At 47.9% G+C, this 17,553-nt stretch overlaps 1 protein-coding gene across 3 annotated transcripts in view; it reads right to left on the bottom strand.

Annotated features, from left to right (window-relative positions):
* Positions 1–17,553, bottom strand: part of ARHGAP32 (Rho GTPase activating protein 32) — a 197,952-nt gene that overhangs the window by 24,337 nt on the left and 156,062 nt on the right. For all 3 annotated transcript variants that reach the window (XM_069876457.1, XM_069876458.1, XM_069876459.1), the window contains one exon: positions 12,815–12,964. In XM_069876457.1, the coding sequence (XP_069732558.1) occupies positions 12,815–12,964 (150 nt within the window). The remainder of the gene's footprint in view (positions 1–12,814; positions 12,965–17,553) is intronic.

Genomic DNA, 17,553 nt, shown 5'->3' with positions numbered 1-17,553 from the left:
CACTTTTTCTGGTAGCTCTCTCTGTCTATGGCACAAATCCCTCCCCTGCTGCAGAGGTGAACTTCACAGCGTTCAGGTCCTCATCTTGGCTTCTAGATCCCAAATCGGCCACCAGATTTGGATGGGAAAGGAGTCTCAGATGCATCACAGTGGGAAACTGCTAGGGATTTCTTCTCACAGGATGTTAGCAGTGTCTACACTAAAACTCTATTAATGCTCGTTAATTACTGTGGATTCCTGCAGTTATAACAACCAGTCTTGATGACACACGTGGTTTGTGTTAACAGCCACAGAGGTCCACTGAGCTCAGCACTTGGTTTCCAACAGCTGCCACGAGCAGCCGCTTCAGGAGAGACGCAGAGGGAGCATGCGCAGGGTGCACAGTACACGCAGGATATTCCTCCAGCCCCAGCAATCTCTGTTCAGGAAACCTCTGTGCCCAGAATTAGTGCCCATGTTTATTATACAATTATAGAACCACAGAATGTCCTGAGTTGGAAGGGACTCACAAGGACCATCGAGTCCAGCTCCTGGCCCTGTACAGGACAACCCCACAATTCACACCGTGGGGCTGAGGGTGTTAGCCAAAGGCTGCTGGAATCTTGCCAGGCTTGGTGCCGTGACTGCTTCCTTGGGAGCTGTTCCCGTGGTCCATCACCCTCTGGGGGAAGAATCTTTTCCTAATGTCCAACCTAACCCTCCCCTGGCATGTTCCTGCTACTCCCTCAGGTCCAGAGAGAAGAGCTCAGCGCCTGCTCCTCCTCCTTCCCATGTGAGGAAGCTGCAGAGTATAGAATCATAGAACAACCAGGTTGGAAGAGACCCATGATGAGGTCTCCCCTCAGTCTCCTCTTCTCCAGGCTGAACAGACTAAGGGACTTCAGCCGCTCCTCCTATGGCTTCCCCTCCGAACCCTCCTCCAGCTCCATGCCCTCCTCTGGATGCTCTCCAGTAGCTTTAGGTCCTTTTTATACTGCAGTACCCAAAGCCATTAAACGCAGCCCTTTCCAGTTCCGCGTTCCCAGGCAGGTATCAGACATGCACTAACGCTCACAGCTGGCTTTATTCCTTGCTTGAGCTGCATCACCTCCAGCTGCTGACCCCAGATAATCTCTCTGCAACACGGTCACCACCTCAGCCTGTGAGAACCCACCAGCAAGTGCTCCATTTGAACACCGACCTCTTCGTGAGAACTTCAGCACCGTACACATCTCCTGTTCCAAAATCCATCATCTTCTCCCCTTCCTTCCCTCCCTCGGTGTCTCAAATAACAGGTATTTCCAGGCAGTGATGCGCAAAGGGCTGGGAATGCAGATGTTTCAGCAACAGAGACCCCAGCACCTTTCATCACTGCAGCAGCTCAAGGAATTTACTCAGCTCATTCCTGAGCATCTCTCAGCTGGTCTGAAAGGTTTATTGCATCTCCTAGGGCTCGTTAGCTGGTTAATTCTTTGCCATTAAGGAGGCGCAGAAGTTTTACAGTTTTCATTCTGAAGAACATTTTGATTCATCTTGAAATCCAGCGCTCTGCCTTTCCTACCATCTTGGGGTTTGTGTTTTGCTTTTTTTTCTTTTAATCTTTCACAATGTTCCCCTCCCTTGGTTTTGGAAGGCTGGCTTTATTTTTGTTATTATTTTCTTAGCACGTTACTGGAATCAGAACTATTTGTTCAGCCTGGGGGAGGTGGCCTCCCATCGAGCTCCCCTCTAGCAGCAGCTTTCTCACAATACTGCACCGACACGAGCCTGGGCTGTTGGCTGGTTAATGGTCCGTAGTGCACTGAAAACGAAGCTGCTCAGCTGAATTCCACACATAGCAAACATAGAACACTAAACCTGCAGCCCAGCAGGAACAAGGAAAATGGAATAAACTACTCCGAGTGCCACACTGAACTGCCTAAACACAGGTAATAACCACAGCCATCAAACGTGGAATGACGAGTAGGAAGCCGATGAAAAACCAGAACAGAGTGAAGGAGCGTGACAGCAGATTAAAGGCTGTGGTTTGAGCCACAAGAACATAAATTTAAACAATCAGTCACAAGGTGAAGTTTAGGTGGAGACAGCTCATTCCAAATTGTCCAGATTGCCTGTGTAAACATGCAGATGGATGGGTAGACGCAGAGGGCAGAGTGTCCCAGGAACACCCAGCACAAAACAAGCTTCAAGGGGTGAAGCTCATTATGGACGTGCTCCTTCCTCGAGATTCTGCGTCTGGCCAAGACTTGGACAACTTCCACTCATCTGAAATTAGCCAAAGAATCTCCCTTGCCAAATTAATGCATGGTTATGTGATGGTTAGCTTAGATGTGAGGAAGAAATGTTCTCCTGTGAGGGTGGGGAGGCCCTGGCCCAGGTTGCCCAGAGCAGGGGTGGCTGCCCCATCCCTGGAGGGGTTCAAGGCCAGGTTGGATGGGGCTTGGAGCCCCTGATCCAGTGGGAGGTGTCCCTGCCCATGGAACTGGATGGGCTTTGAGGTCCTTTCCAACCCAAACCATTCTGTGATTCTATGAAAAACCTTCCATTGAATAACCTCGCCTGAAGAAACATGGTTGCTTTTACCCCAGCCATTCTTCCTATTTTTAGCTCAATTTTGCAACATATTTGTCCAAATATTTCCTAAAACAAAAGAAAAACAAACACCCAGTAAAACGCTGTAATAATTCAGGCTGTAAGTTTTTCTAGGAGCCTCATTTCAAACTTCTCACTTCTGAAACTCCTCCCTCCACCCTACAGAGAGTTCACAGAAGGTACAAACCAGCATGGGACAGAGAGGTTAAAGGCTTCCTTGCTGTTGTCTGTAAGGGGCTCTGGGCACTCAGCGAGCTGCTTGCCCAGCTTGTTCTGTAAGCATGCAGATCCCACCAGAAAAAAAAAATCTAATTTAAAAGATTCCTCTCTAAGGACTTCTGTCTCACCCCTACATCCATGTCTTCTTGTTCAGATTACCAGGAGTAAGAGAGAAGGACAATCCCAACCAAACAGCAACCTTCTCCAAGACTCTCTCTTCCCCATTTTCCACATTAATGTTATTGGGCTGAGTAAAGTCCGGGCTGGCTATCACTCACTGCACTATTTCCTGGTAACACGGAACATTTTTATTGGAAGCGTGACCTGGGCACCTGGGAAAGCACCGTTATGGAAGAGGGGCCATAAACCATGCGCCGGTCCCAGGAGCAGATACCACACGGCTCCCATCTGCAGAATCAGCCTCTGGCACTGGACTCTGCTTTTTATGACTGGACCTCCTTTTTTATGGCAGCTTAACCAGGACAAAGTGCAAAGTTCAAGCCCGAGAAACATAAATCCCACTGAGTTGCATCAAGCCCAGAAGGCAGATAACCGGGTTTTTCAGGTCCTGCGAGATCAGCAACGTTCTGGATGCTGTTGGGACGTCTGTGCTAGGGCGTTTTGCACTTGAGGGCTGCACGCGGTGCCTAACTGCGTTGGTATCAAAGGTTGGAGCCTTCGTACAGGACAGCCATCGCCCAGGCTGCACCCACCTCATTCTCTAGGGCTGACTTTTTTGCCTTTAATACAAAATATCCATAAACAGAATGAAGATACTACTAATACATTCATATTTGGACTGAGGGGTTGCCCAGGGAAGCTGTGGCTGCCCCATCCCTGTAGGTGTTCAAGGCCAGGCTGGATGGGGCTTGGAGACTCTGATCCATCAGAGGGTGTCCCTGCCCAGGGCAGGGGTTGGAACTGGATGGTCTTTAAGGTCCCTTCCAACCCAAACTATTTTATGACTCTATGATTTGCTGGTTACAACTGCATTTCCTACAATAAGCTGAGAGAGAAAAAGCATCCACCTGGCTTGCAGTGAAGCAAAGGATAAAAGCAACTCCTGCAATGTTTGTTTCTTGTGTTTGGTCCCCTATAGCTGTACTGTTTCGAAACGCACATTAATTTTCAACTCTCTGCTGTCCTCTAGGTCACTCAGGCATGAAGAATGTCACTCCTCACAGCTGCAGGCAGGGTGAAAAAGAAGGGGAGAGAGAAACTGTCTCTTTTCTTAATGGCAAAAGCTTGTGCTACTGCTCAGCTCTTCCCTTCTGCAAGTGCTTCCTCTAAGCAAGTAATTCTCCGCGGGGATCCCATGTATCTCTCTGTAATGCCAGCCCTGCTTCCCATAATCCAGAGTTCCAGCCATTCAGGGGGCACTTCGTGGTGCAATAACAGTACCTGTTATGTTTGGAAATTTGCCCCAAAAGGATCAAAACTATTGGCTTTTAAAGCACCAACTTGTGTTCAACCATTGCATCTGCAGGAAGGGGAATATTCTCTGCTCCTCCACCTTTTGGGGTCAAGCCATCGCAATTCTGTGCAGGCTGTGGGTCCTTTTTTTGACACACGGGTATCTGTGGGCAGAGGCACGAGGCACCAGATCAGAAGGACCCTTCGGGCACCTGAAAGACTCAGGGTTTTCACAACTTACAGAAATGCTGCAGTGAATTCAGCACCATTTGGTTTCCAAAACAGCTGGCAGGTTTAGATTTGTGAAATTATTCAAACCCAACCAAAGAACAAATTAAATACAGGGCATACATACAGCTAAGTCCACTTATTTCCTACAGACGCTCAGAAGGCTACTCTGGATCTGTGTGTGCCAACCCGTGTGAACACTTAAATAAATACTATTTAACGTTTATATCACGCCCTTCATCTCCCAAGTACTTTACAAACACTAGAAGCCTACCCTTGTGGCACCTCAGGGGCAGATCTGGACTATTATTTTGATTTTACAAGCGTGGAGATGGAAGGGGAGATACCAAACAAGCTCCCTGAGGGCACAAAAAGTGAGTGAGAGATGAGGTGTGAGCTTGCCAGCACCCAGCTCCCCAGCCAGAGCTCTGACTACATCCTGGACAGCGATTGCCCAAGTCCTTTGGAGATGGATTTTGATTATAAAATTACTACAAATTGTGAAATAGTGGAAGGTAACCGGTTGTGGCATGTCTGAGGCTGACAGGTTGCAATATCTCGGCAGTCTCCTGAAAAAAAGGAGTAGCTAAATGATAGAATCATGGAATGGTTTGGGTTGGAAGGGATTGCAAAGCCCATGGGCAGGGACACCTCCCACTGGATCAGGGGCTCCAAACCTCATGAAGGACGCTTGGACACATGGAACAGCCCAGCTAATATTGGTGAGCTCAAAGAGGCTGTCAACTCCCAGGAGCCACACGGAATTACCACCCCGGAATGCAACTTTACAACCATTTCTTCCCTCATTTGCACTTGCCTGCACACAGAGCTCTGGCAAACTTGGACTCAGATGCAAGCAAAAGTGCTGGGACAGGTAGATATTCTTTCCCTGCCCAAGAAAAACCAAGTAGGAAATGACCCAGGACCAGAGACGGTTGGTTTGGGCTCCAACATGCAAGGCAATTCAGTAAGAGCACGTGTCAAATCCTCCCCTTAACTAATGATTTCTCAAGCACAGAAATAAATCACCTGGGGAGGAGAAGCTGTTTAAAGTGTCTCTATGGCATTCAGTTTATAAACAACTTTTAACATTTCAAGTACCGTAAAAAATGTAGTGATGGAAACCACGTCCTCCCTATCCACAGTTCCTGAACTCATTGGTGGGCACTGATGGACCAGTTACAAGTTCTTGTTAACCAAATAAAACACACAGAAAAACTATAAAAGAAGCAGAACAGAATGATTTCCACTTTCCTCAAGCCCTGCAGTTGGTGGGCTCGTCAAGAAAGACAAGACACATCCTTCCACACCAATTTGTGAGCTGTAGACCCGTATTTATAGACCAACCTGATCCAGGCAGGGGGGTTCCTGATCTGGTAGGAACTAGATGAAATAGGGGGTTGGAACTAGGTGATCTTTGAGGTCCCTTCCAACCCAAACTATTCTATGATTCTATATGAATTCTCCTCTTGCTGTGTGTTTTATTTACAGTTCTCTTCCCCAGATATCAAGGAGGCATTACAAAAATTACTGGATAAGTAAAGGTGCACTGTTTTTCCCACTGTGCCAATGGGGAAGTTAGAATCCACTTTTTTTGTTTAAACATCTGTATTCTGGTAGGCAGGAGGAATCCCCCTCCATCAGCTCTAAAGGGCTACAAGTGACCTCAGACCACTATAGCTGCTCCATGCCCAAGAGAAAGCAGAAGAATCCTCGTATAGATGATTTGCCCAAGTCACACAAGAAATGTCTTAGCAGAAAAGAAATGCAAAAAAACCCTTAAAAACTTAGATTTATGTCCTAATCATCAACTCCTTTAGGCTTATAAATGCTTAAAAAGAGAGTCAGAAGGGAAAGTGAGTTGCCAGAGCTGAACCTGCTTGGAGATTTAAAAACTTTGTCGTTCGCATTTGAACTTGTCAGCCTGGATACTCTGAAAATGCCCATTAGAAGTACAAAAAGGCCCTGAAGGTTGAGTTCATTCACAGAACGAATGCGTCTAACATAAACCTTCAGCCTGATCCACAGTCAACGTGCTCCTCAGCCCATCACAATGACTGTGGCCAATTACATCACTCCAATCTACACCGCACGGCTAACACCCACCTACCTTCCTCTTTCATGCACCATTTCAACAAACCTTTATATAAGAAGAAGCAGGTATTGCCTAAACAGATCTATTGATGTAGCTGCCAGCATTCAAGCCCTAACAATTCCTTGGGAACCACACTCCAAGGTTGCCGTTCCACCAGGTTAACTCTTTACTATTTGAGCTGCCCAGCACCTCCTTCTGATGGAAGTTCTGCTTCTTTCTGAAGCAAAAATCTTGAAGCAAAGCAATTCCCTATCAAGGACGTCAAGAGTAGGGAGTTCAGCTGGGCTTTCAGAACATAAATTGGAGTTCTTGCATTTCAGGGGCTGCCTTGTGTTTACAGTTAAAAGCAGTTTTTAAAGAAAGGAAGGGAAAAAACCAATAATTTTGTCAACATTTATAACTTTCTATTTGTCAGCAGTTTGCTTTACTTCTTGTTTGCTGAGTTCCATTTCATTTTCTAGCAGTAACAGAGAGAGCGGAAACTGGTTAAATTCACCCCCTGAAACATCAGAAAAAAACTAACATTACTAACTATGTAAGACTCAGCTGTTCTGGAGGCCAAATCAAGGCTTCCTTTACAGATGGCAGAGATCCAAAGCCAGCCAGGCAGACTTTTATTATAATGCAAATTATTAGCTAGTAAAAGGACTCCTCGCATTAATACCAGGAACCAAAGAGATGACACAGAGATTACCAAACTCATGCTTGAGCTAAGGGGAACCAGATTTTACAGATCCCTGCCAAGATGCTGCCCGAGATCTTATTCCTTGTGTTACTTTCTTCTGGTAAGTGTTCCCCCTATACTCAAATCTGCAATAAATTAGCATCAAAGACAACTACATCACCACCCAACTGCAGCCAGCAGACTGCTCACAGGGCAGGAGAACCTGGAGGATCCACATCAAGCTGCAAAGCCTCCAGAAACCCCAAGGTGCTGTTAAGGAGCTTATCTGAAGAGCACAATAACCAGCAGAAGGGAATAAACCCATCCCTTCCCATTCCTTGCTCACAGTTGCAGCAAGCACCCAGCATATAACAGGAACAAGATCACCTATCCTGCTACTGTTTGATCTTGAAAAGTCTCAGCTTTTATTTTATTCTTTGTTTAATCCTACCCAACTTGTCCAAAACAATTGCTAATAAATCTGGGGAGCTGAGAAGAGTAGGAAGGATAGAGAGCAAGAGTCAGGCATGGCAGTAAACCTTGTCTTTCATAGGTGTTTACTTTTTCAGCTGGAAAAGCAATGCCTCCTCCTGTTGATCACAGCCCACTGGTATTTTACAATAATTAAAAAATGAGGTGCTGATCCTTCAATATGGGAAACATCAATTAATAGTGAATGCTGTTTCTAAATCTATCTTTTCCAATTATGGAAGCTGATGATGCATCAACACAACACATGCATAAAGAGGTACAAAAAATACCGTTTGTTTTCAGCCTACCGACTGCTCTCTTAGGACAACTGCGGAGTATGGACTGTCTCATGAAATGAACACCAATCCCAACATCTCAGCGTATGCCACCATTAACCTGTGCTCACCACCAAGAGAGAGGGATCATCTGCATCAAGCTGCCTGGAGGAGAAGGACCTGGAGGTGTTGGTTGACAGCGACTGAACATGAGCCAGCAGTGGCCCAGGGGGCCAAGAAGGCCAATGGCATCTTGGCTTGGATCAGAAACGGCATGGCCAGCAGGTCCAGGGAGGTTCTTCTCCCTCTGGACTCGGCACTGGTGAGGCCGCTCCTCGAATCCTGTGTTCAGTTCTGGGCCCCTCACCACAAGAAGGATGTTGAGGCTCTGGAGCGAGTCCAGAGAAGAGCAACGAAGCTGGTGAGGGGGCTGGAGAACAGGCCTTATGAGGAACGGCTGAGAGAGCTGGGGGTGTTTATCCTGGAGAAGAGGAGGCTGAGGGGAGACCTCATTGCTCTCTCCAACTACCTGAAAGGAGGTTGTGGAGAGGAGGGAGCTGGGCTCTTCTCCCAAGTGACAGGGGACAGGATGAGAGGGAATGGCCTCAAGCTCCACCAGGGGAGGTTTAGGCTGGACATTAGGAAAAAGATTTTCATGGAAAGGATCACTGGGCACTGGCAGAGGCTGCCCAGGGAGGGGGTTGAATCACCTTCCCTGGAGGGGTTTAAGGGACGGGTGGACGAGACGCTAAGGGACATGGTTTAGTATTTGATGGGAATGGTTGGACTCGATGATCCGGTGGGTCTTTTCCAACCTGCTGATTCTACGATTCTATGATTCAAGAACCAGGCCCCAGGGATCATTTTCAGCATAGAAAAAGAACTGCCAGGATTACATACCCCATCCTCTGAGTCCAAGCAATTCCAGCACATCATTCCCATCAGCATTTGAATATAAATAATCCCTTCTCTGCTGTGGCTCACAACTCTTTTCCTTGCAGAAGAGGTATGTGGGTTTTCTCTGCTGTGCTGACCAGACCTGGCTGAGGGGCTGCTACCCAAACCCTTGGGTGAGCTCCCAGAGACCGAGAGAAGCAGCACCACAACTGCAACACCACACCTGAGACCACACGTTCTCTCTGTTTGCACGGTGGCTCCATCCAGCCCACCTTGGTCCTAGGCATAAAGCCTTAACCACAGTCACATGCTGTGCCAAGAACCAGCCCACCAGCCTCTCCATTTCGCCAGGCATAAAGTTCTGCTAACTGCAGACTCCGACACCCGTCAGAAATCCAGGAGCTGGGGAGAGCTCTGTTCAGAAATATTCTGAGGTGTGAATGAGGACATGGTACAGATGCTGCAATGCAGCATTTAACAAGCTCCCACGCCAAACACACACATCCTCAGCAAGCACAGCTCTTCCTAATTGGGGTGAGCTAAATTTAAGGTTTGGGTTGGGTTGGAAAGGACATTAAAGCCTATCCAGTTCTACCCCCTGCCATGGCAGGAACACTTCCCACTGGATCAGGGGCTCCAAATCCCATCCAACCTGGCCTTGGACACCTCCAGGGATGGGGCAGCCACCACTGCTCTGGGTAACCAGGGCCAGGCCCTCACCAGGCAATTGCATCCTCACCGTAAATGAAAAACCAGAAGAAACACCAGCCTACTCGCTCCACTCCTCCCATCTCACCAAGACACACTTCCTGAAGGAGAAACTCCCCAGCCTTACAGTTCATCAGATGCAAGTTTTGTCATGCCAGTCCAAGAGGAACTGTTCAGAAGAGCGAGCACTCTGCCTCAGTGCAAGACTCCTCTCAAATACTCAAATAAACTAAGACAAATGCTTTGCTGGCTCAGACCTGGGTGGATGCTGAACATAAAGTTCACACAAGCAGCTCTTACAGCCGGTACCACCAGGACTCTTGCTCTGTAACAGTAAGAAAGCTCATGTTTCTGCATCCCTTTCCCCCTGTGTATCTCAGGCCAATTTATCCTCCTTCTGGAAGGGACACAACAGATATAGAACGAGGGCGATGACTTGCTGAGCCCACAGAAGAAGCATCCTGCCATGGGTAAAACATCTCGTCCGTGTGCATCAGTTCCCTTCTGGCTGTACCAACACCCAACTGCAACCACACTCCTGGCCAAACAATCCCAGCCAGCTGCCTCAATGTAGAGTTAACAAAAAAATGTTCGACCTGTTTCAGTTTTTGTCCTTCCTTATCCCCTTCATTCTCTCAGTCTGCTCCTCTCTCCCTATTTCTTATCTAAAAGACAAGCCCAGTTCAGCAAAGTTTCAGACATTCTTGGCTGCACGACTGGGAGTGCTCACGCTGTTTCACAGCCAAATCTTGAGAATTCAGACCTTGACAGCTTCCCAAAACTGGTAATTAATACAATTCTTCACTCCAGTTTGGTTCATTATCTCAGTTCTGAGGAGCACATGAATGCCTCACTGCTTATTTTCAGCCATGACGATATTCTCTTCTTCAGGGCTGCAACATCTTCTGGGCACTGGTCAGCAACCTACCGAACCCAGCAATAACCCTTGGACTGGGTTATTTTCTTGTTTTTCTGAACTGAGGTGGTTTATGTTGCAGTCCCAAAGCACCACCAGCCGGTACCACACACCAACTTCAGTGACACCACTCTGTGATATGATAAAACCAATTCTTTGTGTTCTGGTTATGAGATGAAGGAGTATAGAATCATAGAATGTCCTGACTTGGAAGGGACCCACAAGGACCGTCAAGTCCAGCTCCTGTCCCTGCACAGGACAGCCCTAACATGCACACTACACCTTCACTTTCTTTAACTCAACTCAGGTTCTCCCTTGATATCTCAGTCCCCTTTCAGCAGAACAGGTGGCTCCCAGACTGAGGACCATTAATAAGAAACATTAATTGAGGGAATCTGAAAATGCTGTGCATACACAGAGCTCGATTCACAAGAACCCAGAAATGTCTCCACAAAACCAGTCCTGGGGATTACGTCACTCAGAATACAGGTCAGAGAGCTGAATCACACAGGAAAACCACACTCCTGCTGTGTGAAATGGAGACGTGCCCCTGTTAGCAACATTCAAACTGGATCTGCTGCACTTCAGGGAGTTAGGAAAGAGTTATTAAATCAAGGGTGAAAGCAACTGATTACTTCTCAGATGAAGAGACCTCATTAGCACAGCCCAGTCACAGTAGCATGTGATGGCAGCAGAGCAAGTGAGCTCCCACATACTCAAAGAAGTGTCTCCAGTGGAGGTAGAACAGGTTAATTCAGCTCAGGATGTGTCTTTTATCGCTAAATAAAATGCATACCCCCTAAAGCCAGGGGAAGAAGTCAGTGCAGAGGGCAGGGAAAAGCTTTAATTATTGCTGACTCGTGCCTAAATAAAAGGACACGGGGAGGGCTGGGGATAAAAGAGAGTTCTCTCTCTCCCATTAATGAGCTCACTCTGCAGCATGTCTCCTGCCCTCCAAGATTGCTCCCACAGGAGGAATATAAACCCATCTCTATAGCTACCCAGTGGTGTAGATTACCTACTCCTGATGTAGGGTTACTGTCTGTTTCTGTCTCCAAGCCACCCAGTTTCTTGCTCTCTGACGCTTTTCAAGTCTCAGCAATAACGATCTCTACTCGTTCCAATTAACAAGCCAATGAGCCTTGCCACAGTCCTGATTCCATAAGAACAAGCTCATATTATCCACCAGCTGGTAGTAAAACACTTCATGGCAGGCAAAGGAGGGCTGTTACCAACTGCTTCAGCTGGAAAAAGCGCACAACACGGCCCCTCACACTCTACCATCGCTTTTCCAAAAGGCATTCGTGTGAACGAGGAGTCTGAAGTGCCACTGGAAACAAATTTAACAGAGTAACTCCCCTCCCCACACCTCATGTCACTTCTCCACAGCACGCAAGAGCTGGGAGCCATCAAATTAACAACTCTGGCATAGGAGGTCTGCTGCAAAATCAACGACATTAGGCAGGGAGCAAAAATATGGAATGGACCAGCAAGCTGACAGAGCCAGGCAGTGATGCTACACCCATCCCTAATTTCCTGATGGCTTTAACTCCTGGGCAAACTGGCTGTGGCCCATGGCTGCTCCATGCTGCTTTTCCAAATAACCCCCAGCATGGGCCGTTTATGGGAACGACCTTGGCTGGTGAACCATGAAAGAATTCAAGTCCTCTGTTTGCTACTGGCAAGGCAGGCACCTCCCCGACTTCACAGCCCGGGCTGGAGGCTCACGGGGAGAGGGTAGGAAAGAGCAGGCGAAACCAAAGTTCATCCGAGGAAGAGTAGTAACAACAGTTTGATTTTTTTCTTGCAATGGCCAGCTCTTCCCTGCCACCACCCTGGCAAAAGGGACCAAGGAGACCTATGGAAGACTCACTGTAACAAACTGAGAGACAAGCAAGTTGTGACAAAAGCATAACATCCCGTTAATTCCTGTCAATGTTGTGAAACCAAGGGAAAAAGCAGATGAAGGATTTACACTGCAAACTGTGCTAGAATCATATAAAGGTTAGAGAAAGGTTAGGGTTTCTTGTTAGAAAAGTTAAATGTATGGATTTAACATCCCACTTAATGAATCACTGACAGATTAATAAAGTTTATTTCCCTGCAAAAAGATTTTAATATTTATTCAAAGACTCCAAGAGGCTGAGAAGTCGTCTTCAGTAGTTCCACCTACCTCCAGTGCTCCCACATCGAACCACAATGCTTGCTTCTCATTACCATTAGCCTCAATTCATCTTTCAGCCATCGACTGTTTTTTACACATTTCTCTACCAGTACCAATAATCCCTTGATAGGTACGACCACCTTGAAATAAGATTCCCAACGGAGGAAGAACTTAAGAATGGATTGTTTCTTACCGTCATGGCCAGAGTTGAGAAGATGCTCTCCCAGGTCACAGCCAAACACCCTTTCCTTCAGGATCCCCCGCTGCTTCAGTTTCTGCTTCGTTGGGCGCGACTTCATGAATGTACGAAGGAAGGTGATGAGCTTGCCGTGTTTTTTCGACACTGCACAACAAAATAAAACCCCCACTTCATTTTAGACGTGGCTCAGATGGGCAGGAACAAAGCACAACGCGTTCTACTGAGCACCTAAGAACCGTAGCAACCTTAACAGCAATTATTGACAGGAACCAATTTTCCAAGGTCTGACACTGAACCGAGACTTGGCTTTTGTTCTAATTCTTGGCTAGTGCAGAAATAACAGGAGACAGCTGGAATGGAAGAAGTTAACACAAAGACACATTTATCTGCGAAGTGGGAGTGTACGAAAGGACCGTCACGGCATGTTGGATGGTGGGCAGCACCCAAGAGAGACGACTATTCCCTCTGGAAAAATGAACAAGGCTAAACTAACAAACCCAGTAATCTCATGGACATCAACAACACGGTGTGTAATCTACAAGCAGAACAAACTCCTTATTACTGGCTTTCATTCCAGTAGTCTTAGGCAGCTCCAGAACAAATAAATGACTAACGATACCCGAACTCAGAGGGTGTTTGTCTCCAAGTGCCATAGGCTGCCCCTCCAGCACACCAGCAAAGTGAAGCAACCTCCCTACAGCTGTGAGGCACAGACCACACCAGGGCACTGTCGCATCCCTGAGTCCTCTCCAGCCTTCACAAGATAAAAGCGGTACTGCCTCTGCTCTGTTTAATGAAAACTAAGGCTGCTAATTTGAAGAGATGCAGTTTATCCCCGCTAAAAAAAATACAAGACGCCTAGAGATACAAGACACCCCTTGAAACCTCTTGCTCCATTTCTCCACGCAGGGCTGCGTGGTCTCTCTGGATGCTGGTGCAATGGAACACGGTTAAACCATCCAGTCTCTCTAAGGAGCATCATCCGCAGCCGAGGAAAAGGACAGTAACACCGGGAAGAAGTGAGAAACACCAGTGAGCCCATGAAACTGGGGTGGAGAGGCTGGAATTGGGGTGGAGGGGCTGGAACTGGGGTGGAAGAGATGGAACTGGGGTGGAGAGGCTGGAATTGGGGTAAAGGGGATGGAACTGAGGTGGAGGGGCTGGAATTGGGGTAGAGAGGCTGGAATTGGGGTAGAGGGGCTGGAATTGGGGTAGAGGGGTTGGAACTGGGGTAGAGGGGTTGGAACTGGGGTGGAGGGGCTGGAACTGAGATGGAGAGGCTGGAATTGGAGTGGAGGGGTCAGAACTGGGATGGAGAAGCTGGAACTGGGGTAGAGGGGCTGGAATTGGAGTGGGGGGGTTGGAACTGGGGTAGAGGGGCTGGAATTGGAGTGGAGGGGTTGGAATTGGGGTGGAGAGGCTGGAACTGGGGTAGAGAGGCTGGAACTGGGGTTGAGGGGTTGGAACGGGGTGGAGGGGCTGCAACTGGGCTGGAGGGGCTGGAATTGGAGCAGAGGGGTTGGAATTGGGGCGGAGGGGCTGGAACTGGGGTGGAGGGGCTGGAACTGGGGTGGAGGGGCTGGAACTGGGGCGGAGAGGCTAGAACTGGGGTGGAGAGGCTGCCTAGGTTTGCATGGGAAGCAGAACAATGCCCTGGAATGCCAACTTCTATTTGAGAGGGCCCCAGCCTCCCCAACAAAAGTGCTTTTGTGCACATGATTTAAAAGCAGTTTAACTCCAACAGAAGAGCTCTATTGAACAGAACAAACCACTAGGTATAAAGGGTAGGCTTTGTGAGGAAGCCTTTACAGCTCCAGGAAGTTGTAAAGACTTCCAGCACCACAAGGTAACACCAGAAACCACTCTGCCCCACTCGGTTTTGGATTCCAGAGGGGAAAGGCAACCGTGTATTCCACCTGCATTAAAACCGTAAGCACTGTAATCAGATTTCAGCGAAGTGATGCTATTTGAGCCAAACAGCAGCAGCAGCAGCAGCGATGAGGAGCCCTGGTGAGAAAGGATTCAGTGCCGCCGCTGCCCAGCAACACACGGAGCCTGGAATCCCGCGAGCAGCCTCGGCACCTGGGACTCGGCAGAAGAGAGATTTATGCAGCAATGCTTCATGCAAGCAGACAGGGTATTCTTCAACCAGACAACGCGAAAAACCCTCTCCCAAGAACTAAGTTATACCACGCGATGCTTTGTGATGTTCTAATCCCTGCAAACAGCTGAGTATTTCCCCTTCTACTCTACCAGGTATTGATGTAGTCCCTCTGTTTATAATAAACCTGATTCCATGACCTTAACATATTTCTGTCTGTGTGAGTAGAGTAATGTTCTGTTTTTGGACAAAGTCCCTTTAGCAGCGTGACAGCACGATGATCTGCAGCAGCAAAACACACTGGAATACCCAAAATCCTAAAATCTCCAACAAAATCCCTGTTTGCCTTCTCAACGATCAAACCCAACTCATTTAACTAAACGTAGAAGCGTTGAGCATGACAAACAATTCTGTGGGGGCTTTAATTAAAGGAGTCTTTTCAGTTTGATGGGTTTTTTTAATTACACACAATAAATGAACAGATTGTACTGACACGCCAAACAAAGTTAGGATAGATTTCGGTTCTATCCATCATCACAGGAAAGTAGCGGCTCATTTATCATCTCATATCAGCCCCGCTCAAAAATAAATGGAGTCTCATCCTGAGTTGTCTGGGATTTCAAAGGGCAAGAGCCCTCAGGCTCTTGTGATAACGCTACTGGAGGTGATGGACCCGAGACAGACGCTTTTACAACAGCCTGACAAAGGAAGCAATTACAAATACGCAGGTATTCACTCGAATCATTTTACAGACGCTGTATACATGAAGTACATCTTGCTTGACTTAATGAAAAATGAATCCATCAGATAAGGGATTTAAAATGGAGAAAACCACAGCCAATTCCAGTACTGCAGAAATTCCACTCCCGCTGGTGACCAGGCCAGCAAGTGCCTTCTGGGATCACCTCAGGCATTGAACAGAAAATCACAGAATCATAGAATCACCAGGTTGGAAAATGGAGCAATGGATCCACTCCCAGGATCCAGGGATGTCTTTGGTACTTGCTTACATCACCGACCAGGAAGGGAACCCGAGTTCTTAAAACACAATAAATCTGTTCACCTTTAAGCGGTTCAGTTCAGGTTAAAATAATTGTCTTGTTTTCTGCATCATTAAGCAAACTGCTACAACCGCACTCCCAGAGCGGATCGGTGCAACGGCCCAAGACGCTGCCAGAGCAATGCTTGGGCTGGTCAAGTAACCAGAAATTAATTTATCAGCAGCCTGTTGAAGCCATCAAGTTCCTCGGTTAAACCCAGCTTCCCACGCTGCTCTGCTCGGAACCGCCGCCTGCCCTGCGTGAGAGTTTTTCAGGCTGAGAGGACTCCAGTGTTAGACCTAGGCAAGAGTGATTCACTGACAGAGCTCGGCTTCTCCTGGGTGGGGAAGAAAAGAACAGGGAGAAAATCCAAGCAGTCATCTCTTCGCTGACAGGTTGTAAAAGAGAACAGCAAAGCAAGTAGGTGCCTGGTAAGGCTAAGCCGCCCTTGTAAGCCGTGCGAGCCGAGGAGGCTGCAGGTATGCTGTGCTCCTGCCAAGAGCAAGCAGAGGTGAAATGCCTTCTATCCTGCTTCCAACTCCTCAGGCAACATTTGACCCTCAACCCAGCAATGAGATTTAACTTCTGATGCATTTTGGATGAAGCCAGCGCAGGAGGCACAGCTGTGGGATGAACACTGATGCCAAGGTTGCTCCCAAGAACCCTGCGGAATGAAGCCACGGCAGCGACCTGGATTAAAAACAATCTGCCTGTACAGAGGAAGAGGTCAAGCAGCTGGGGCAGCCCAAGCAAAGGAAGGTGGACCTCATAGAATCACAGAACTGTTAAGGTTGGAAAAGACCACTAGGGTGAGCAAATCCAACCACCAACACCTCAAAACCACATCGTCAGTCCATGGGCAAGCCAGCGGGATTCTCTTGGGCACAACCAAGCGGAGGAGCACCAACCTCTGAGCCTTCCCATGCCTGTACAGGTTTCACAGGGATGCAGTTACTCTGGATTCACACCCATAAGATGAAAACATAGTCCAACGATACCGTGTATCTCAGCCCTGACTGCAGAACTATCACGCCTGGGAGCACATGGAGCTGTTGGAGCGAGTCCAGAGGAGGCCATGGAGATGATCCGAGGGCTGGAGAACCTCCCAAACGAGGACAGGCTGAGAGAGTTGGGGTTGTTCAGCCCGGAGAAGAGAAGGCTCTAAGGAGACCTTAGAGCAGCTTCCAGTGCTGAAAGGGGCTCCAGGAAAGCTGGGGAGGGGCCCTTGATCAGGGAGGGCAGGGACAGGATGAGGGGGAATGGATTTCAGCTGAAAGAGGGAAGATTGAGATGAGATCTTAGGAATAAATGTTTTCCTGTGAGGGTGGGGAGGCCCTGGCCCACACTGCTGAAGGAAGCTGTTGATGCCCCATCTCTGGAGGTGCTCAAGGCCAGATTGGATGGGGCTTGGAGCCCCTGATCCTGTGGGAGGTGTCCCAGCTGGAACTGGATGTGCTTTGAGGTCTCTTCCAACTCAAATCATTCTATGATTCTCCCTGCAGTAAGATTCACAGCAAGTCAAGCTAATTTTTTTTTTCCTGGCTATTTGCCCCTCAAGACCATTCTCCTCTAAAATTAAACTCTACTGTGGG

The sequence above is a fragment of the Phaenicophaeus curvirostris genome, chromosome 25 (assembly GCF_032191515.1).
Source record: "Phaenicophaeus curvirostris isolate KB17595 chromosome 25, BPBGC_Pcur_1.0, whole genome shotgun sequence".
Classification (NCBI taxonomy): Eukaryota; Metazoa; Chordata; class Aves; order Cuculiformes; family Cuculidae; genus Phaenicophaeus; species Phaenicophaeus curvirostris.
This window is presented reverse-complemented; position numbering and strand designations above follow the sequence as displayed.